This window comes from Uloborus diversus, chromosome 3, assembly GCF_026930045.1.
Source record: "Uloborus diversus isolate 005 chromosome 3, Udiv.v.3.1, whole genome shotgun sequence".
NCBI classification, from domain to species: Eukaryota; Metazoa; Arthropoda; class Arachnida; order Araneae; family Uloboridae; genus Uloborus; species Uloborus diversus.
The window spans coordinates 173,725,261-173,750,197 of record NC_072733.1 but is presented as its reverse complement, the minus strand read 5'-3'; the positions used below and the strand labels follow the sequence as shown (position 1 = coordinate 173,750,197).

The following is a 24,937-nucleotide window of genomic DNA, read 5'->3' as shown; positions in this document are numbered from 1 at the left end:
CTGCAATGTCTTCGTCAACCTCCGATTTTCTACAATTGGGATTAATCAGTCGGTGAGTAATTTATCAAGTCCGCATTATATTTAAGGAATATTTAATTTTTAATTAGATTTTCGTCGCATTTTTTACTATTTTTAAGTGATGTTTTACTATTTTTTTACGTGCTGTTTCACTGTTATTTTAAGTGGTGTTATTTTTTTACACATAAGATGGATGTGTCGAGTATCATGCAAATTTACAATCTAAGATGGATATGTGTCGAGTATTATGCAAATATTTAATCGACCAGGGGTTTTGTGATCCGAAATTTCCAAAAACTTTGAGCTGCCGTTTCAGAAAATTTTCAGCGAACATTCTAAAACTGAAAAATTATTTTAAAAGAAAACTTTTTAGATTATTTTTATCAATGAATTTGATGATTTTTGTACGCATATTTGAAGAGCTTGTATTATTTCAATGGTTTTCGTTTGAAAATTTGGAGAATTTTTACTGGAGGGGGGGGGGGGGGGGAGGGTGTTGTTCGTATGAGAAAATTTTTGTACGTAAGACTATGTTCTTAAGCATGCCCCCCCCCCCCCTAAAAGGAAATCCTGTATCCGCCCCTGAGTTTCACCCATATAAAATGAAATACATTCACATAGGAAAGAAACACTGTGAGTTCCCTATTTGTCATGTTCCCTAATTATTTTCAACTTTGATTTTTTTTTCGGGGTATCCTCAATAGTACGGTTCGAAAAAACCGTTCTTTTTATTTTGGAATCGCGTTAGCTCTCAAAAGTTGTAGTTTGGTATCCTCAATTGGAGAAAAATAAAAATAAAATTATCAGTTGACATCTTTTGTTCGCGCATAAGGCTGATAGTTTGAAAAAATATATTAAAAATTAAATTTTTAAAAAATTTAAAAATGCATATTTTTTAAACTTTTATAGTTCAACAACTATAAATTATCAGTATATGGCGTAGTTTGAACCTAAAAATATTTAATAGGTTTTGCATAAGATCTTTAGTTCACGCATACGCCTTGAATTGGGCTAAAATCACCTAAAATTTGAAATTTACGTGTTTAATATACAATAATACATGCATGGCCTATTTACGTTTCAAAAGTATTTTTAAAATTCTAAATTTATTGAACATAATCTTATATTACAGTATTATACGTACAAGCATAGTTACACAAACATTTATATGTACACACATGTATTATAGCTAATTGTAGAATGATTGCCATGGCATGTAATATTTTTATATGCATATAAATATGTGTGTAGCTATACTTGTACGTAAAATACTATAATAGAAGATTATATTCAACAAATTTAGAATTTTTAAAATACTTTTGAAACGTAAATATGTCATGTGTGTATTAATGTATAGTAAACACTTAAATTTAAAATTTTAGGCGATTTTAACCAAATTTAAGGCGTATATGCACAAACTTAAGATCTTATGTAAAAACTATAAAAATATTTTTTAAGGTATTGTATATTAAACTCTTAAATTTCAAGTTTTAGGTGATTTTAGCGCAATTTAAGGCGTATATGCTTGAATTTAAGATCTTATGTAAAAGCAATAAAATATTTTATTAGGTTCAAAATACGCAATATGTTGGTACTTGATGGCTGTTGCACATAAAAAAATTACAAAAAACTACGCTACAAAATTCAATTTTTAACGTATTTTTTCAAATTTTCAGAATTATACGCAAGCTCATTTAGATTTTCTTTTCTCCCTAATCGGGGATACTGCAACTTTTGAGAGGTAACGTGCGATTCCGAATTTTAAAAAAAAAATCGATTTTTGTTTTCGAATCACCCTAATCCTCAACTGTTTAAAAATCCCTTATTCTTGCGTTTTCCCCCTTTTTGTCGTCATTCCCCTGAGTGCAGTTATTCTACTGTCTTTTCTCGCCTTTTGGTTTGCAATTACTTTTCCGGCTTCTAGTTGATTTCCTGTTCACTTTCTAGTTATTTGTATTCTGTCTCTCTTTGTTAGGCTTGAAATAGCTGTATGTGAATTTTATTACTCTTTTTTATCACTTTCATTTGTACTTTCAATTACGTTACTTCATTTTATTTATCATCCTTAGTTAAACTCTTTGTTTTTAAACGGGATTTTAATTATCACTGTTCAAGTTACCTTGATTCTTTTTGAAGGCGTGGTTGCTCTTGATTGCTGAGTCGGTTGATGTCAATTGCAGCAATTCCTACCAGCAGTTTTGGAACAGTGAACAAAGTTTGACATTTAAAAGAAATTATCATGAATTTTCATGCATATTTGACTGCTAGGAAAATTGCAGTCAAATCTTTTTCATGCAATTAATTCCTTAAATTGAACATAAAACTCGCCTTAAATATATTCCACCTTCGCTTTTAGTTATATCAAACTATAATTAGAGGGAAAAAATGCTCCTGTTATTAATTAATTTACCTTTGAGTGATAATGCTAATAAAAACACAAAATGCAAGTAAATGGAAAACTATAAATGAATTAAAATTCATGATAAGATTGATTGTTAGGTTCTGGAAAGATTTCTTCAATTTCCCGTGAGCATTTAATCTGGAAGCAGTCTTCATTACCGGAGGTTTTCAAGAAAAATATGAACCAATCACCACGGGGGGTTCAGGTTTTTGTAACGCACTTGCAAGATCACACATTTTTAAATCATGACTTAAGTCTTAACGTCTGTAGCACGTACTTATTTCGACGTAGCACAAAATAAATCGAGAACTTTTGTGAATTTTATTTGTAAGGTAAATTTTATTTAATAATTGTACACAAAGTTATGAGGAAGGGAACAAATCGTCATTACTTTCGTATGGGAGGCATGTATTTTTGTAATACGGTGTGTCGGATTTCATTGTAAATCCTTGCAAAAAAAATCTTAATAAAAATTCTTACCGTATTTTAGACTCTTCTCTGACTGACGAGAGCTTCATTAATAAAACAGAAAGTGTCACTTACCGAAATCCTCAGGTTTTATGCTCATTTGATAATTTCATGCGTTAAGTATGAAATGTAAATTAAGAGTTGAACGTACCCTGCCTTGTTTGAGAGCTGGATTGTCACTTCCTAACAGCAACTTAGTGGCTTCTTTGCTTAGTTCTTCCAGACCTAGTTGTCCTAAGTATTCATGGCTGAGATTATTACCAGATGTGATTTCTTCTTCGACTCTTCGCACTACAGGAAGAACCCAAGGTCTACCTTCTTCATCTCGATAGGCTGAAATTAAAAAAAAAAAAGTAATATTTTTTAAACTAGAAAACAATTGCACAAATTGTTTAATCCTTAATCCGTGCAGGGCCTTACTAACCAGAAAACCATACGATACTAGTAATGAAAATAATCCAAATAAGAAGCAATCAAAAGCGAATAATAAAACTTACTTTTGGACGCATAAAGTAAGGCTTCGGACTCCATTTTTGCTTATACTTATGTATAATAACACCCTGATTTTTTAAATTTTTTTCAAAATTGCCGATTTCAACAATTTTATTTTTTTTTCCCCTGTTGATTACTATTTTCCTGTTAATCACTAAGCACTGCATTCCCTGAAAAAGGAGAGTTTCCACTTTTTCGTTTAACAGATTTTAGGAGCACATGAAAAAAATCGTTTTTTTTTTTTTCAGGAACTCTGTATGTGTAATGGTAGACTTGGAAATTCAAAATTTTCTTTAGCAGCAAGTGGCCAGAAAACACTTTCAACTTAGTTATATAGCGAAATTTTTATTTTTAGTCTCCCCTTTATCCAGGATGTTGATTTTAACGAAAAAAAGGTGGCACTACGCTAAACGAATCTTTTGGCACCACGCTGAAAGGAGGCGTGCGGAAAAAGTTTACGGAACCAGCAAATTGGCTTGTTCTTATTTTTATAAAAAAATAAAATTCTTTGATGAAGCGGCAACTAAAAAGGAAAATAGGGCTATATAACTAAACTAAAAGTGGGATCTGCTAAATAAAATTTTGAATTTTCAAATCTCCTTTTACATATACCGTTCCTGGAAAACCTCATTAAACCGCAGCAAAATATATTGTTTCGTTCTTGAGATAAAGAACGTTAACGATTTTGTCGAAAATCGCAAGTGAGAAATGATACCCGTGTTGCCATCTTTTGCGACCTGTATCTCAGCCCACGCATTTTTTTTTTTTTTTTTTTTTGAATAAAACCAAAATATACCCAAACTTACTTTTTCATGAGTTTTAACATACGTTACATTCCAAAAATTCCAAGACTATCAAGGTAACACTCTGGTTGAATTGACATGGATTCTACTATGTATTAAAGAGTGATTATTAGTATACACTGGTGTAAGAAATTAAGAGAATTTTCAGATTTGATCAATTATCTCCAGAACTTCTGGATCGATTTTAATGAAATTTGGTATGTACATACATTGAAGCAATACAAAACAAATAACCATCCAAAACTTAAAATACACAAGAATGATCATAAATAACGCTCGTCAGAGCCGGATGGTATGAAACAGCGGTTTGCAAAAGTGAGCAAAAAAATGGGTTAGTCTGGGTTATGGTTCCCTCTAACAGACATATAGGCCTTGCAGTGTGACTTCATACTTAAACTAAAGCAGTTTATGGGATCCTGGGGTAATTGTTTCCACTCGTTCAACAACGTTGTTCTCAGGCTATGGATGGTCCCCGTAGGGGTGTTACGAGTTGCTATTGGCCCTCCCGAGAGCGTCCCAGACATGTTCTATAGGATTGGAGTATAGAGATCTGCTTGGCCAATTCATTCGGTGAATATCCTCCCCTTCAGAAAATTTGTCGACCAGAAGAGCTCTAAGTTGCCTTGTGTTAACATCCATTAAAATTAACTCAGGGCTAACAGTGCACCTCAAGAGGTGAGCATATTGCTCCAAGACCACATCCCTATACCTCGCAACTGTCACAGAGCCTCGATCAAAGGCATGGAGGGGCGTGCAACCATCCAACATGACGCCTGCTCAGACCGTCGAACCTCCTCCTCCATAATGGTCGATTGGAGGGCAAGTAGTGGGTTCCGATTCAGCTTAACTGACTATTATTGTCCTACATTCATATGGATAGAAGCAGGAACCCGCTACCTCCCCTCCAATATCCGCGAAATCGACCATTATGGCGTTGGTGGTTTGACGGTCTGGGCAGGCATCAAGTTGGATGGCTGCACACCCCTCCATGTCTTTGACAGTGGATCTGGGACAGTTGCGAGGTTTAGGGATGTATTCTTGGAACCCTATGCTCACCTCTTGAGGGGCGCTGTTATTCCTGAGTTAATTTTAACAGATGTTAACACAAGGCCACATGGTGCTCTTCTGATCGACGAATCTCGGGAAAGGGAGGATATTCACTGTATGGATTGGCCAAGCATATATCTTGACTCCAATCCTATAGAGCATGTCTGGGACGCTCTCGGGAGGGCAATAGCAACTCGCAACACCCCATACGGGACAATCCATAGCCTGAAAACAGCGTTGTTGAACGAGTGGAAACGATTGCCCCAGGACCCCATAACTGCTTCATTTTAAGTATGAAGTCACACTGCAAGCCCTATATGTCTGGGCTAGACATCTATATATCCTTAGAGGGGGAACATACCTCCTACTAACCCATTTTTTTTTGTTCTATTTTGCAACCGCTGTTTCATACCATCCGACTCTAACGAGTGTTATTTATGATCATGCGTGCGTATTTCAAATTTTGAATAGTTATTTGTTTTGTATCGTTTTAATGTATGTATATACCAATTTTCATTAAAATCGGTCCAGTAGTTCTGGAGATAATTGACCAAATCTGAAAATTATCTTAATTTCTTACACCAGTGTACTAATTTTAAAGAAACGTTTTGAGCATCAGAAATTTGTTAAAAATGTTTAGTGTCCCTTTACATCTCGTCTGCATTTTCATCTAAAACATTACTGCACATTTATTAGTGACATAAATTTCATTACGAGGTTAGATTTAAAATTGATTATCCCTCTCCCTATACTTCTTTCTCTCTCTCTCTACGTTATTATTTTTGATAAGTCAGAGATAAGTCTTTTTTTCGAATTTTTTTTTAAATAGGGAAAGATTTTATCGCATAGGTTTTTTGCAAATTTGTTCTAATGATTAAGCTATTAAACGTTAATAATTCTCAAGGCTATCATCCATTGCTTTCTGAATATTAAAAAGTGTGAATATAGTCTATCCACGTAATATGTAGATGAGATAGGCGCTTCAGATTGTTTATTAAGTATACTTAATTTAAATTTTCTTCGTGGATGCTGCTGCCATCTTCTTAATGTATTGTGATCCGTCAGTAATTGACTATTTAGTGGAAGTTTCTTCAAGTTCCATTTCGTTTCGCAGGAAAAAATTGAAAATTTGTCTCTCTATCTCTCAGTCTATCTATCTAGATATCTCTTTAATTTTTTGCTATGCCCATAGACCCCAAGCAGATATGACATCATCACTAAGTGAAGCGCCGCAGGACCCAAATCTAGTCACCATAGGTGCTAGAAAAATGCCTAAACACTGAAACATTACTATTAAATACCGATTATGTATATTTATTTTTCATTAGTGTACAGAGTGTTCCGTTTTAACTTGCAAAACCTCTCTTTTCGCAACCGTTAGTCCTAGATACAAACTTCCAATTGCAAAAATGTTCAAAATCAAATGCAGAGTTAAGATATTGAAAATTTAAATTGAAAATAAAAATGAGTCAAAAAATACAAAATTTTATTTTTTATACATGCCCCAGGTCCCTTAACTTATACTTAGAGAAATAATCTCAATTGAAAAGCAATTCCAACACAAAAAGTTTGAAATTAGTACGACCAATATTCACCGAGCTATGAAACGCAGCGTTTTGTGACTTACACCTCTTTAAACTCGCCGTCAATAACACGTTTTTGAGGGAAAATATAGCAATTAACAAGTGTTTAAAACTATATCACGGGACGCGGAAGCGTCCCACCGCCAAGGAAACCAAACGTCAGTAATCAACAAAAGCAAATCCACCGCCAAAGACGAAAGAAAATAAAAGCAACCAAGAACAGTTTACACGACAGAACAAATTGGGGTTTTCTGGGTTTTTCACCCCTCTGTATCTCAGACTCATGAAGACCCCCGGAGTTGATTTTTGGTACACTCAATCTCTAGTGGCCCCTGACGCCGTAAACCAAAATACAATCCCCTGGACCATCATAGGTACTTCCTCTCAGCTTATAGGGTTTGTTAATCTCTGACTGCAATTACAAGGCTAGAACAATTTTCTAGCCTAACGATTATTCAAAAGTGGTCTTTGGAAATGAAATTTAATCAAGACTAATAAAACAGATCCAACAGTTGCAACTAGACGTTAAATCGCGGATATCACAAATTTGCCACAGCGACTGCGCATGCGCGCGGACTTAGCTCATTAGACTTCCTGTTTTAAGATTCTATGTTGTTTGTTTATTTTTAAGCAGAGAAACATTATTGAATGAGATTAGACTATGTTTATGTAGTTTGGCGGGAAGCTTTTTGCTCACCAAGTAACCACCTCAACTAGAAAAGCTTCCCGCCAAACAAGATAAATAATTTAAAAGATCTATCCATATTTCTGAGGAGTTGAAGGTGGGAGGAGGATCTAACGGATGTAGGTGGGATGAAAGAGGAGAACAGGGAGGATGATAGTTTGGCAGATACTTGGCGGGCAAACTAGGTATCATGATTTTTAAGGCTGAGGTTTTTGTGGTTTAGGATGAAGGCTTTCTTTTTTGTGGGGAAGAGTTAAAGGTTTTCTTGGCGGGGAAATTTTTACAACAGAGTTGTTTTTGCTGAAATTTGTTGTACAACATGTAACAAGTGTTAAAACATTGAGTGTAACTTCTCAAATTGTTCGAGGTTTTGCAGTGTGTTTTTGCGTATCACGACATAAAATTTGCATGAATTTTTGAATAGCAATGAGAAATATATAAATACCTTGTTTTTTTTTTTTTTTACTTTGACAACCTTTCTTATAAGTTCCAATATTATCTTCTGTATAGTCCCTTAAAAGTTTAAACTGGAATATCTCCTTGATTTTTGGTCGCACAAATGTCAAGTGTTTTGTGTCAGTAATAGTTTTCAATGGAGATTATTTCTCTAAACATTAGTTAGGGGACCTAGGGCCCGTATAAAAAGTTAAATTTTTTATTTTTTGACTCATTTTTATTTTTATTTCAAACTTTCACTATCTTAACTCTGCATCTGATTTTGAACATTTTTGCAATTGGAAGTATTCATCAAAAATAAAGGTCTTGCAGGTTAAAACAGAATCCTGTATACAAGATGGTTTAAAAGCAACTTCCTCCTGTATACGAAGCCAAGACGCCTATCCGCTGCAGCAATCGAGCCAAAGTTCTAGCTGTGTTAGTTTGAAGATATGCGCTCGAGATTGTGATGATCTTAAATAAGTGAACGAATTTCAAGTTTTTTAAACTTTAGAGGTAACCACTACAGGATGGTACATTCATTTGCTTCTCATTGGGGCCTCATATTAAATCGAAGCAACGATCAATACTTTGGCCGTTATATATTTCATATAAGGTTTGATTTTTAATCAATTCTAATTAGAGACTGGACATTTCTGGTTTCCCATTGCAAAAACACAGAAAGTGATTTTATTTATTAGAGTCGGTAAACTATTGCAATATTAATACATTCGTTATACAAGTGTCAATACCGGTCATAATACATAGCAGGTGTTTTAGACTTTTTAGAAATTTGTAAAACACTTTTTTGAAAATGCAATCTACAGCCAAAGGTGTATTAATTTTTTCAAAGACATTTGGTTAGCGTTAAAAAGTTAACGAAAATCGACTCAATGCGTACAGTTTAAGATACACGGTAATGGATTATGAATTATTTTGTTCTGTATTATTTTAAATTATTTTCAGATGAAATGAAGCCATCACAGTGTTATCAAAAAAAAAAAAAATGTGTGTTGTAATTGTTTTCTTTGTTATTTTCTTGTAATCAAATTGTATTTTTAAATTCAACATTGTTGTTGTTTGATTTTAACTCAAGGGGCCACCTCTGTAACGCTATGCTCCGAAGTTGACCCACAAGCTATAATTTTAAAAGCGTATTGTAAAAATAATTTCATCTTCCAAAAAATTACACCGTATATTTATTGCAGCAGGGATGCCCATTCCCCCCCCCCCCAGTTCAATTGCGCAAATTTTCCCAACCCCCATTTTTTCTCAACCCTCTTTATCTTTTGTTTTAGTTTTTAGCTCTCTTTTTTAATTTTATTTATTTAAAACAAAATGTTTGTTTATTTTTAATTATTATTGTTATAATTTTATTAGAAAAGTTTTACGCCGCAATGACATACACACACACAAACAGAATAAATGAATAAAAAAACATAATAAAGTAAAATAAAATAAATTATTTAAATTAAAAATAAATCAATGAATAAATTTAAATAAATAAGTTTAAAAAATTGAAAATCCCCCCCCCCCAAAAAAAAACTTTTAAAGGCGCAACGTGTGTCATAATCCCCCTCCACCCCACCCCCACCCTGTGGGCACCCGTGTGTTGCAAATTGCCATAAAATTCAACATAAAAACATTCAGCCGAATACATTTAACCGAAAAATTATGAAAAATCATCAAAGCTTAACAGGCCACCTTTGGTTCACTTACCTAATTAATAGAACTTGAATCCTCTTTTTTCAAAATGTGCACAATTTAATAAATTTTTAAAATATCAATAAAATTGTGTCCTCTCTTTATATATTTTGCGTGTGCATAGAGCAATATATCTTTAAAATGTAAAAAATGACTTTTATCCTCATTTATAAAATGCGTTCAGGGGCAGTGGTTTGAAGTAGCGACGTTAATGTAGTAGCTACATTAAGCGCGTTTCCACGAGCACTTTCGACCCCGGAAAAAACCTGCTTTTCACCGCATTCTGGTAATTTGCGGGTATGTGTGGAATTTTTCTCCTCCTGCTTCCTTCTGGAGTAAAAGCGGAGTTTTTACCTAGAATGCATTACGTGAAACAAGTTCGTCTACTTGCTGGATATAGCCACTAAGGATGCTGGGTAAAAACCGCTTTCTCTGGTGCATTGAGCAACCTCTTTTTACATGTAAACAGAGAATTTTTCAACCGGTTTTTTTCGGAGCTGGAGCGGTTATTTAAGAGGTAGAAAAGTGTGTTTTGGACGCGGTTATTTTTTATTAGTTTATAGTGTAGGGCACACACACTGTTTTTTTAAAAAGTAGTGTAGAGAGTAGTTTGATACAAAAAATAGTAGTTTGTGGTGATTTCTCGGAACTACTTTTAAATAAACTTAGAAAAAAAAATCAAGGTTCAAACGAATTTGAAGTAAGTCAGCGGATGCAATGAGAAATAAGCTCATAAAAATACGGGCTGACCCCAGTCTATCATTTTGACGCCATGCATTCTGTTTGACGCCATTAGTTTGTTTGCCATCGTAATTTTCACTTTTCCTCAATATTTGTATTGATTAGAGGTTGACAAAAAGAAAAGTATATGAATTGGCAATAATGGCCAATTTAGTAACTCCTTTGTTTTTTCTGGCTGCCGAGAATGTCCTGTGGATGTACGATTCAGATTTTAAAGACATTATTGTTCCAATACTGTAAAAGCACTTATTTTCGCGAAAATGAAGATACTGGTAATTTCGCGAGTTGAAAATTTCCTGAATTTTATATGAACAGACCGAAAGTTGAAAAACAAAAATATTTCGCGAGGCTAAAATTTTCGTGATTACGACGGGCACGCGAAAATTGCGTAAATTTAAGTCTCTCGAAAATAAGTGCATTTACAGTATTCACCAGATAAAGCAGCTACAGTAAACGTTATAGAAGATGATGATATTGAACTGCACTGGCCGGCTTACAATAAATATGAGCATTAGTGTTGTATTTAATTAGTTAATAAATTATAGTTAATTTATCAATCTAAATCTTTTTTGTTCAATCCTCTTACAATGCGCATGTGTACTAGGGTGTCCTTAAAAAAATCGAAAGTTGATTTTTCAAGTCGCGCACCCTCTTATATTTTTCTTTTTACGTCGAAACATTTGGTTTTGACACAAAAGTTTCATATTATTTGAACAACGGCAACCAGTGCCGAATTCCGTCTGAAAGTGTGAACCAGCACTTGTAATGCTAAGCCAAATAAAAGTTTCTTTTAGAAACTCGAAATTTCTGTGGATAAAACGTTGCCACTATGCCACACATGCACCAGAAAAATATTTATTCAAATCAAAAAACATTTAGGTATCCCACACTTAGAATAAAATTGACAATTGTCTTCAAAAAAATGATCTTTATGCATATTTTTTAAAATGTAAAGTAAATTTTACAAAATTATCAAGCTGAAAAAATATAAACTGTAAAGTAGGTAATTAGTGTTAAATAGAAATTTTTGCTGTCCTACAGTGTTTAAGTCATCCACATATTACTCTAAGATATGGATTTTTTCAAGGTTAAGTTAAATTTTTCATTTAAAATATAAAAAAATTTTATTATTTATTTGCAAATGTTTATCTTAAAACGTGTTCGCTAGAAATTTTTAAACTTCATATTTTATTTAAATTTATATGTAATTCTTGAAAGACAAATAGAAAAGAAATCAATTTTTTTGCAGAAAATTATAAGTTTTAGCAAAAGTGTGCGATATCTAAATGGTTTTTTTTTTTAAACTAAGATAAATGTTTTTGTGGACATGTGCGGTGTAGGGGCAACGTTTTATCAACAGAAATTTTGAGTTTTTAAAAACATTTTCGTTTTTTTTTTTTCTTCCGATTTTTACACCAGCTGGTTTACATTTTCAGACGCAAGTCAGCACGGGTTGCCGTTGTTCAAATTATATGAAACATTTTTTCACAATTGTTTTGTCATAGGAGGAAAAATATAAGAGGGTATGCGATTTGAAAAATTGACTTTCATTTTTTGTGGGACACCTTATTTTTTGAAAAGTAGCGAAGTGGTGAGTACATTACAAAAGTAGTTTGTAGTTGCTGCGTTTAAAAAAAAGTAGTTGTAGTTAGCTACATTTGTAACAAAGTAGTTGTAGGTCGCTACAAAAAAAAATATATATATATATAGTTTTTTTTTTTCAACCACTGCTACTGGGTTATGTATCTTTACAAAACCGATGAACTCAATCCGTATTTTCTAAAATGCGATTAGAGTAACATCTTTACGATGTTAATATTATTTTGAAATGACCTATTGTATAATTTAACGATACTGTAAAAACTTTAATCCTTTGATTTTAAAATGTGTGCATAGAGCAATACATCTTAACGACATCAACAATATTTTGATCTTTATTTTCAAAAACATGCATTGTGTAACATTTTTAGTCTCAAGAGAACCCTTAAATTTCAAAATATGTGTAGAGTAATATCTTATATATATATATATATATATATATATATATATATATATATATATATATATATATATATATATATATATATATATATATATATATATATATATATATATATTCTCACAATTATAAAGTAATTTAATATACATTTATGAATTTTTACTCCAAATTGTACTGATTTAATAACACTGCGGAGAGTTCCTTTGGCACTCTTTAGTGTTGACCTCTTACTACTAACTCGTGTTAAATTATAATTATAACTATAATATCATAACAATGCCGCTACAATTGTTCCTTTTTTTTAAAAACAATTTATGTAATGTAATCAAAACAGTTATATTTGAAGGTTAAAGTAGTATCTAATTCCCCCCCCCCCCCCACACGCAAATTCTAGTCCATCCTTACGGCCTTGAATTTACCTATAGTATCGCCAATCATATTCGTGAGGAAATATTAGCGTTGTTGAATATATGAGTGCGAGTCTCTTTAATGAAAAGCCTATTGTCATCTTCTCAATACTTCTCGAAGTTTAGAGTGCAATAATTTTTCTATTCTTATTATATTTTTCGCAAAAGTTTTGTAAGTTAGTAGGTATAGAACAATTAAACATTGCTAAAAAAATAGCAATGCAAGATTTCCTTAAGCGGTTTTACTATTAATTTTTACTAGAGTAAAATTTAAATGAGGGACAATTTCAGTTTCTCAAAGATTATTACTCCCCCCGTTTTGCTTAAGCTTTTTCTTTCCTTCCTAGCTACGGAATTTATAAATCCAAATTTTAAATTATTGAAATCCCATTCTAAGATCAAACTCTCTTAGGAAGGCATTTTTTGACGATATAATGTCCTTAACATATTCCTTTAATGCAATCGATAAAATATTTAATTTTCAAATAAGGATATAATAGCCTTAATATAGGCTTTAAAATATTTAACTTTTAAATTACGATATAATATCCATGATATAATCTTTAAAATACTTAACTTTTAAGTAAAGATATAATGTCCTTAATATAACCTCTAAAATAGTTAATTTTTAAATAAGTATATAATTTCCTGAATATAAACTTTAAAATATTCAATTTTTAATAAGGATATAATATCCTTTTATAATCTTTAAAGTATTTAACTTTTAAGTGAGGATATAATGTCCATAATTTTACCTTTAAAATATTTAATATTTAAATAAGGATATAATTTCATTAATAAAATCAGTGAAATATTTAATTTTCAAAGACTATTTAGATAGTAATTTATTTCTCAGGAGTATAATCACGTGTCACGTGCAGCGAACATTAGCATTCGACATGAGTTCAAGCGGAACTTGTTCATACTATTCAACCCAGAAAGGTCGATGTTTTGTTTACATCACTTCACACACTTGTTTTTCTACACATTTCCTTGGGCTATTGTAATGGAAACATCAGAGAAAGCAAGAGTGACGTAAGATTTTTATCTGCTTCTTCAAACCGTTACTAAGTTATACCCAAAGTTGTGAAACAACCTGTTAATTCCAAAGCTCTCAAAGGGATATCTTCAGGGATCAGCTTCACGATAGATTAGCGAAAGAAATAAACTCAGTGATAAAAATATTTCGATTGTTGTTGTAATCATTAAGGAGTTCTTCTTATTACAAGTAAATAATGATTATGGATTTCTTTGACTTCATTAAGTTTTGTAGCTCAAATACTGATGTTTAACTACGGTGGGATTGAAAAAAAAGAGATTTTGGGAAGTAGTTACTGATTAGTTGTAGATAAAATTTCAATGACGTAGCAAAAGCATATTTGAAATTAGTGGAATGTATCAAGTAAAGAGGAAGCAGATTTTTGATGTAATCGTTGAGGAGTTCTTATTACAAATAAACTTTGTTCTATGGACATTCTGATTCTAACTGAAATTCTGATATTATATTACAGTAGGACTTAAGAAATACGATTTTGTGAAGTAGTTATTTTCGAGCTATAGAGAGTGTATATAAAAATTTCAATGACGTAGCACAAGCATATTTGAAATTATTGGATTGTATTATGTAGGGTGGAAGCAGGAGAAAATATACATAATTACTTGGCCTTAAACTGATTGACTTCAAAATCTTCTGAACGCCACCAGAAGTTTAAAAGATTTAGAGGAATATCTGGAGGGGGGGGGGTAAGAGAATCAAGGACATACATCATATCCCTTCGCTTGTCATCTGCAGGGAAAGTCAAATTATAAATATATTATAATGTAAGTGTTCTTATCATATTATATTTACAATATGATTTTCCTTCCAAATGACAAACGAAAGGACAAAATTTTTATCCTTGAAGTCTGAAAATTTAGAATTTTGGTAGCGGAATTTTGTTTTATTTATATGCATTTTAATTTCTTTATAAAGGCATGGATTCTGATACACCTGAATCCATATAATGAGATAAAGATTATTTTATCCGTAATCAAAGCTTAACTTTAAAATGAATTAAATAAATATATTTCTGTTAATGAGATTATTGTACACTATATACAGGGTGTTCCGTTTTAACCTGCAAGACCTCTATTTTCGCAACCGTTATTCCTAGATGCATACTTCCAATTGCAAAAATGTTCAAAATCAGATACAGAGTTAAGGTATTGAAAGTTTGAAGCAAAAATAAAATAGATTAAAAAAATACAAAATTTAACTTTTTATACGGGCTCTATAGGGCCCCTTACTTATACTTAGAGAAATAATCTCCATTGAAAACTATTACTGACCCAAAACGTTTGACATTAGTACGATCAATATTCACCGAGATATGAAACGCAGCTTTTTGTGACTTACACCACTTTACACTCGACGTCAATAACACCTTTTGAGGGGAAATAAAGCAGTTAACAAGAGTTTAAAATTACATGTGAGCATAAAGTGTGGTTTTTCAAATTGATTGCGACTTTGCAGTGTGTTTTTGCCTAGGATGGCCTAACATTTGCATTAGCAAGGCTTATTTTTGAATAACAATGAAAAATATAAATTCTTTGTTTTTTTTTATTTCGATAACCTGCCATTCTTCTGAAAGGACAATAAGTTCCAATCTCATCTTCTAAATTGTCCCTTAAAACTTTGCTTTCGACTATCTCCTTGAGTTTTGGTCACACAAATGTAAATCTTTTTGTGCTAGTAATATCTTTCAATGGAGATTATTTCCCTAAAGATAAGTTAGGGGACCTAGGGCCCGTATAAAAAGTTAAATTTTGCATTTTTTGACTCATTTTTATTTTTGTTTAAACTTTCAAGACCTTAACCCTGCATCTGATTTTGAACATTTTTGCAACTAAAAGTATGCATCTAGGACTAACGGTTGCGAAAATAGAGGTTTTTGCATGTTAAAACGGAACACTCTGTATACTATTAAACATTAAATATACATAATTGGTATTTATTAGTAATGTTTCAGTGTTTAGGCATTTTTCTAGCACCTATGGTGACTAGATTTAGGTCATGGCGGCGATTCACTTAGTTATGATGTCATATCTGCTTGGGGTCTATGGACATAGCAAGAAATTAATGAGATATCGTTATGTTTGCATCATTTTTGGCGCCAAATTAGGCGAGAAGTAACTAAATTCTGCTAAGTTTTGGCGACGTTTCAAACTTTTTGGTTATCACTGTCGTGCAACTATCATCAAGGTTACGTGTCATCTGTGATGACTTCGTTCATCTTACAGACAATAAGAGGTGACCTGTAGGAGAGTATTAGGAAACATATAGACACACATTTTGGTTTTTACAGTGTTTAAAAAATGGTCTATTATTGGTGGACACTGGTCAATTACTGGACGTAAATGATTAATTACAGGCGAAGTATCCGTTCTTTTTAAACTAATATTAAAAATTATTTGAAAAATAGTAAATAAAAGAAGTCATAAATTATTGATAATTCCGATAGTTTTACTGACGCGAAGACAAATTTTCAATTTTTTCCTGCGAAACGAAATGGAACTTGAAAAAACTTCCACTAAATAGTCAATTACTGACGGATCACAATACATTAAGAAGATGGCAGCAGCATCCACAAGGAAAATTTAAATTAAGTATACTTAATAAACAACCTGAAGCACCTATCTCATCTACATATTACGTGGATAGACTATATTCACACTTTTTAATATTCAGAAAGCAATGGCTGATAGCTTCGAGAATTATTAACGTTTAATAGCTTAACTGCTGATTTTGATCATTAGAACAAATTTGCAAAATACCTATGCCATAAAATCTTCCCCGATTTAAAATAAAAATTTTTTTAAAAAAATCGAAAAAAGACTTCTGTTTGACTTATCAAAAATATTAACGGAGAAAGAGAGAAAGAAGTATAGGGAGAGGGATAATCAATTCTAAATCTAACCTTGTAATGAAATTTATGTCACTAATAAATGTGCAGTAATGTTTTAGATGAAAATGCAGACGAGATGTAAAGGGACATTAAAAAAAATTACGGAACGGAAAAAAATTTACGGTTAAAACGGAACACCCTGTATACCCAAAAGTACCCGGGCGCTTTCAAAAATTCACTTTTTCAAATTTCTCGAGAAATACCAGACCAATTGTTCTGTGACTTTTATCACATAAAGAGTATGCTTCAGTTCACACTTTCGAGTAAAAATTAAAACCCGCATAAATTCAGGGGATCAACCGCAAATTGAGTAATAAAATCTGTTTTTAATTATTCAGAATCGAAAAAAAGTGTAAATTTCAAAAAAAAAAAAAAGCACAGATAGTCACTAGTTTTTTTTTTTTTTTGTAAAATTATCACTTATATACACGAAACATTTCTTTTGAAAATACCAAATATCTTCGCAAGTTTTTGGCTTTTAACAGGCAAAGTTTCCTGACAAACATTACCAAATTTCCAGAAAACTTCGCTGCTTACATAAAAAAAATTAAAAATATTCAGAATTTGTTGAAATTCAAACATTAAAAGCAAATAATTTTCACTGTGTATACGAGAAAGATAGAAATGTATAACTTTCATGAATTCTTGTGTGTATGTGACTTCTTATTAAAGAAAAAAAAACCCCTCCAATTGAACATAATAAAAATTTTAAAATATGTCTGTGATCTAATACAGTGGCACACAGGAAATTTTCAAAGTGGGGAGGGGGGAGATCGAAGGTCTACCATTCTTATATCATGCTCCAACATGCATCCAAAAAATCCTTTTGATTTCATCGATTGTCCAGGAAAAAAAAACATTTCAAAAATTATTAAATTAGCATTAATTATTGAAATAAATTTATAGATAACAAATACTTAATTGAAATACCAGAAAGCACAAAAATGAATGTATTTATTTTTCTCGTAATTAAAAATAAAAACTGCGAAGCAAAATATTATTATAAAACAATTTCAATTTATGTTCACATACAGATCGGTTTTGCAGTGGAGGAAAGAGAAAATGAATTTTATTTTTTCAACTGAAATTATTTTTACCTTTGCTTGGAATCCGTCATATTATTTTACGTACTACATAAATAGAATTGTAGTCAGTCAAAAAAACTCGAAGGCGATGGGAGGGGTCCGGACCCCCTGGGCCCTCCCCTTGCGGGATCTTATGTATTTTAAAGTACTGCGCTGTGATTAGTGATAAAAGTTATTATTTGTATCCCTAATGGTTAAATATGAATCCGAGAACTGTTAAAGTACGGCTCATTAAATATGTTTCTAAAATTGTAAGATATTGATTCAGAATTTGTTACTCAATTGCCACATACATCTGGCAACGAAATAATGAATGTTATTATTTGCTATCTTTCACGAATGCGTAGTGAGGAATTAATTGCTTTAAATTTTCAATATTTTTAATTCAGATTTCGGTATGGTGTTTTTCATGTATGCCCTCAAGTTTTCTGAAAGTTTATCAAAATTTGGCGAAAAACAATTCCTCTTATAAAGCAAACATTTGAGAAGAAAATTGTTATTTAAAAAAAATGTTTATATCTTCGTAAATGTAAGTGGCACTTTAACGAAAATACATATAATATTTGTACATAGTAAGCAAATTAATTTAAGATCATACAGCTTATTTCCAGCTTTTTACGATGTAGGATGATAAAAAAAAAATCTTTTTGGTTTCTTCTATTTTCTGCTGGTCTCCCAAATGCATGCATGCATGAATGATTTTTTTGCTGGAAAGGGTGACCTAAAGCATACCTTTTATATAACAAAATTTACAAAACAATTTGTTCCCTACGAATTCGAGCAAAAAGTGAATTTCCGAAAGTGTCTGGATACTTTCGGGTATAAAATGTATTTACGTTATTGTATTGTAAATGCTAAAATAATGTTAATGGAACAAATCACTAACAATCTTCCATTAAATCAATCATTATTACACTCTCTTTATTAATTAAAAGCGTTGCAGTTTTAATGCTATTGAGATAAATATTTTCATGTTGAAATTGCACCTATTTCTGCTGTAGAATAAATACGGATTTTCAAATTCACATTATGTGATAACGCCGCAGTTAAGTTTCATAAAAAGATTTTCTTATTATTTGCCTCGGAAAAGAAGCTTCATTATGCAACAGACACTGATTTCGAATTGGCATTCTTAAATGAACAGAACTAAATCTTGTAAAACATTCAAACTGGGTATCACCAGGTATTTAAAAATTCCTAAGTTCTATTGACCTATTCTCTGAGAACCTGGAAATCCACTTTCGCTGCTTATCTTGTAAACACAAAATTTTTAAAGCTGGGAGGAGAAAATGAATAAGACATGAAAATACTCAAGAAGCTACCAGCCATTTGGCCCGGTTAGTCTTGAACGTGATTTAGAAGCGTAACACACTTTTTCCGGAAACTAGCTCAGGACGTTTTAACTTGCCAATTTTATTATTATGCTCTAACCAGTTTCAGATTTCCCTTTTATTGATGTTGCTTAACCTTTTGGCACACAAATCAAAATGCTATCATGTCCAGCATTTAAAATATTCCATTCGCGAAATTAAGGCGTAGAATTTTCATTTTGATTTGGTAGTCGAATCTAGTAAAAACTTTTTTTTCTAATATTTTAAGCCTTAGGTTTTGCCAGAGGGGGACAGCAATGGTATGTTTAGTTCGTTATCTTGATCTTGTTTGCTTTTCCAAACTGAAATGTGTGTTTTTGTTTGAAAGTTGGTTTCCTCATTATTTCGAGCCGTATTTCTCAATCTTGCATTATTTCATTCTTGCATTATTTGTACATTTAAAATTTTCAATGTTGCAATTATATCTACGAATTTGCCAAACCGTTACACAAAACTCGCTGAATAAAGATATTTTTGAGAGGTCACAGTGACTTCCTCTACCCTAGGATGAAATAATGAATAGGTTCTTCGATTACGTTCTCTTTCATGTTACAGTACTACTTACAAGTACAGTTCAACTTTCATTTGCAAGGCAGTTTTAGTTTTAACTTAGCTGCGTAATAAGATCCTAGACACAAAAATGTCTCGTGGCTCTTTTCAATAAATTTATTTCTAAAAATTCGCATTCGTAGATGCATTGGCTTCCACGCTTTGGCTGAGTTGGCGGTGCGTAAAAACGGCACCGCCAAATAGGCAAATTTTCTAGAATCGGTGTTTTTGAATTTTCAGGTTCGGGATTCATAAAGTTTTTGAATTAGAGAAATGACGCTAATTGCAGTGTGCAAATTTATATTTTAACGATTAATAAAAGCGTTTTATAAACGATTAGTAGAAATTAACGTTAAATAAAAATTAAAAATAATAAAAAAAAAATAGTTTTTGGACTTAGATGACTTCATATCGCAGCCACGATCAGTTTTGCGACTGCTTTCTAAGACGATTGCTTACTTTTTGTCGACAAAATGAGCGTTCACTCAGCAAGTTTATCTAGAATTTGCCTTTTGGCCGATTTCCAACGGTTTTGGAATTCGAAATCTTTCTTTAAAACAATGTAACTCATTTTTAGGGGTAAATACACATAAACTTACATTATCACCTTTTAATTAAGAAGGAAAAATAGAAAGCATGCATAGTTTGTATGCAGTCATGTGCATGACATGATCAATTCTGCAACAGCTTTATCTGGCCAAATTCTCAATTTACCGACAGTTTGCTTCAACAAAACCTCAGTTTGCCATCTCATTTTGCCGAACCTAATCCAATCGGCAATGTTTCAGCCGCACAAATCAACATTTTCTATTTTTTAATCACTCAGAGGTGATTATTGTGTTAAGGTATTTTTTAGCTTTGAAAGCACACGGAAATCCCGTATTATTTGTTATGCTTTTATCTCCACACACCTCCGTTTTTTTTGTTTTTTTCGCTTTTTACAAATTTTTGGCAGCTATATCAATAACTATTTATGGTATTCATCGTGTATATTTGTTAAAATGCCATTCTAAAATTATTTACCATACATATATATACATACTGTTTTGAGGCCTTCATTTTGAAAAATGCAATCGACTATTTGCATCCCATATGAGAATCGAATTTTTCTCATTTTTGATGCTTACTACTGTTTGTTAGGAGACAAATAAATGAAATTTCTTTTTATTTTAATTAAAACCATCAATTAAAAATTTTCGAACAAAATTCTGAGTTCTTTACGAGAGTCAAAATGTCGAAAAGTTAAAGTTTGAACAGCTGGTTTAGTTTTTGCTTTAATCACGTCAAAAGCTATTAATAATATGCTTATGATAGAGCTTTAAAATACAATTTAGTCTAAATTCATTTTAATTGAATTCTTTCATGTGCGGTTTTAATACTTTTTAAGCCTTCATTGTGAATATCGCGATCTCTTTGCATCCACTATGGGAATCAAATTTTTTGCATTTTTGATGTTTACTATACCTTGATAAGAGGCAAACAAATAATTCGTCTTTATGATTTCTTATTAAATCATTAAACGGAAAAGTTTTAAACGAAATTTTACTCTTTAGGGGTGCCAAATTTCAAAAAGTTAAATGCTGATTCTCTGACTAAATTGCACTGTTTTTTAATTATTAATTTTTTTAAATGGAATCTTTATTTATCAGTTCACTTCTGTATTAATAAATACGTGAAACCATAGAATTTTTTTTATATTTTATTGATTAGGAGATTTATATATTACATCTATTTAAATTCTTTTCAATATTTTCAATAGCAAGTACAATTTTAATTACTTTGAAAGTATTTATGAGGGACAGATAGAAACTATGTTGTAAGACTTTTACTTTCACCCTGAAATATTTTTTGGACAAAATTTGAATAATATCAGTTTTATAACTGCTTTACAACTCTATAATTTCCTAACAATCAAATAAAATGTACGCACAATGTTTTAGTAGAGGAAACTATTTGAATATAAGCATTACGTCTTGTTTGTTTGTCAAAACCAAATAATGTATATGTGTATAAAATTATTTAAGTCCATTTGTTTAAAAAATCCCCCTCTCTATCGTTTTTTTCTTTAAAACTTTTAGAAATTTTTGAATAAACTCACAATTACCCATGATTACTTCAGAATTAACATTAATATATGAAAAAATATGTACAAGTATAGTTAATTGCATGAGTACATAGCATCGCTTAAATACTAGTTTAGAAGCTAAGAGCTGCATTATTAATAAAGGGAATAAAAGTAATGTGTACAGAAAATAACCAAATTATTTAGTTCTTATGCTCATGATATTTTCCAAGCATAGGAAAGTGCTAGTTTAAGAGCTGGAGCTATACCAAGCTTTATTGCTGTGCAATATTAATGAAATGAATGTGTGGAATATTATAAATGTTACTGTGAAAGTCCGGAACCTGCTAAATATCGACACCAGCCGGTGAATATTAACTTACACTTTCCAAAGACATCGGCGGAATGTCTTTGGAATCACCAGTGAATCACCGGTGAGAATCGACATTCACCAATTTCGGTCTTTCACGGAAACATATACTATAAACCAACACCGAATTATTTAGCTCTTAGTCACGACATTTTGCAAGTAACTGAAGTAACCATCAGGAATGTACTATTTTAAGAACTAGAGCTGTACCAAGTTTTTTTTTTTGTGCATTATTGATGAAATGATTATGAAAAATAATGCATGAACGAAGACAACATCAAATTATCTAAGGTGCTTGTATTGTGTAAACGTATGCGTAATCATCAAAAAAGTTAAATTTTAAATGATGGTTCAAATTTTAATTTTTACTTAATTCTTTAATTTATTCCTAAATTTTATACAGATGAAAGTCAAGTAGCAAATCTACAAAAGAAGAAATTGAAAAAGGTATCAAAATCAATCTTTTCAAAACAGAGAATTTCATTCCGTCACTATACGTCTCTTTAAGTACAGAGATAAATTTGCTACAAAACTATCAACTCTTTAACTTCTTTTCAAGCAAATAATAATTAATTTTTAAACTGTATTTCATCAACCCTTTTGAACTGAAAGTAAAACGTGGAATTAAATTATGGAAGACGAAAATTCGGTCACAAAGAGCTAGCAATTGTTTCCTGGTAACCTTATTCTAAGTTGAGTGTCAAGTTCACTTTCTTCAGGAAACAGAGCTTGCAATTGCCACTGTTATTATTTAAGGAAGATGTTTAAAATCTTAATGTGGTAAACAATTTTGAACTTTAACTCCGGAAGTATTTTTACTTCTGTTTTCATCTTTTAAAGTCATTGAATAATATATATATACCCAGCAGAGTTCATAGAGTTATACATTTCAATTTACTTTAATACTATCCGGTCATAAATTTTATCAATCCTGAATTCTATATCCAAGTTTAATGATTTATTTAATCTTATCGGATTAATTACTAAGAAATAATTTTGTTTATATTGAGAAACATATTGATAATTTAGTTCAAAAATATGAAAATCAGTACGAATATCAGTTAAAAAACGTGGATCAACGAAAATTTAATCTAAAGCTTACCTCCGATTGTGAGATCAACTTTCTTTGAAAAGTTATCGTCGTGGAAAGCTTTATGGAGGGCAAAAATTTCAACTGGAGGAGCAGGATCCACTGTAGAAAAGAGGGATTCATCCTCTGTTCGAACATCTGGATGCCCATTTTCGTAAGGGTAAATCATTTGTGACATGATTGCTTCTCACCTGCTGGAGTGCAGCCACACTGGAAAATTTAACTTTTAATTATCTTTTTCTCAACTTGCTCATTTTATCCTCGCGCCTTCATCTTAATCTTGCTTACCGTTCGTCAACTCGAATCGTGACGTGTTAGCGGGAAGGTTTTTGATTGGCTACTTGGTAGCGACCTTCTGCTACTCGTAGTTGGAGTTTTTGTTTCTGATGTGTCTCCCTTTTTCAAATTAAGTTGAAAGCTCAGGTTGTAAAATAGAAATTGAAACGTGATTCACAGAGTGGGAGAAATACTATCTGAGAATCAGCAATAACTAAGCCATGATTTGTGGGTTTTTTTTTTTTTTTGTTAACCTTTCCGGTTCAGGTAAGGTACTTGTCCCTTCAGCAAAAAATTGAGTGGTTTCATTGAGTTTTAACAGCTGGCGGGGTTACGATGTATTTTGAAAAGAATTTGAACTTCAAAAGCACGACAAAGTTGATAATGATTTCACTCAGTCACTGAAAATGTTAATGTTACGGCGAAATTAATAATGATTTCACTCTATATTGTACCACTGAAAATGAGAAGAACATAAATACAAGAGGTGTTAAGTCTTTCCCTTTCAAACGAAAACGTGAAAACCCTTCCTATAAAAAACATAGCAGTAAACTAATTTTGAATTTTTTTAAAAATATTGGAATTTTTAAAGTCTTATTAGCACGGTTCAGTTGGAATTTCATTAATGCTAAGCAAGTCAAAATGTCTTTTTTTTTTTCAAACTCTTTGAGACGAACTTAATTTCCAGAGGTTCTGTAGTATGAACGATATTGAAAATTCCATATTGACAGTATTAACTTTCAAAGCGTTTCAACAAATGAAGAGGGTTTTCAGAATAGGAAACTTAAGTTTGTTAACAGGAAAATATGCAGCTTGAAAAACAAACCATTTGAGAATTTTCGCGATTCACTGATTGAATATGAAATGAAAGCAAATCGACCAAATTCTTTTCAAAGGAAAGTCCTCATTTGTTATCGGATATTTGTTCAGTGGGTTTCTTAGACATGGAATCAGTGAAAGTGCTGATAGCTTCTGTTGGCAGCAGCAGATCTGATACTATCAAGTTCTGATTGGAGAAGTTCAGGAAAAGAACCAACAAAGATTGATTATTCTCATAAACAAAGCCATTTGAAATAAGAATAGTTTTGGTTTAAGCAGGAAGGACGAAAGGAAGTGAAGGTTAAGTTACAGAGGGGAAATAATAACTGAAAACATTTGAAGAGAGAAAGTAGTTTGGAAGTCAACATTTTTTCGAGAAGCAAGTGCATCGAAGAAAGGAGCACTGTTGACTTCATTAGAAACTGAATACAAGAATCTAGGCAATTTATAATTGACTGATCTTGGTCCAAAAAATATAGAAATCGTCACTTTAATGAACTTTAGGTGTGCATTTTGAAATTTTACTTCCAAATCAATATAAATAGCACTCAAAATAGCACTTAGAGGAATTTGGATGGCTAATCCATAT

General features: G+C 31.8%; 1 protein-coding gene across 1 annotated transcript in view; it reads right to left on the bottom strand.

The window, feature by feature from the left end:
* LOC129219054 (aspartate aminotransferase, cytoplasmic-like) overlaps window positions 1–23,431 on the bottom strand; it is a 71,863-nt gene extending 48,432 nt beyond the window's left edge. Inside the window, exons 1-2 of the mRNA XM_054853374.1 lie at window positions 23,266–23,431; window positions 3,039–3,220 (exon numbers count right to left, since the gene is read on the bottom strand). Coding sequence (XP_054709349.1) covers window positions 3,039–3,220; window positions 23,266–23,431 — 348 coding nt within the window. The remainder of the gene's footprint in view (window positions 1–3,038; window positions 3,221–23,265) is intronic.
* Window positions 23,432–24,937: the final 1,506 nt, after the last annotated feature.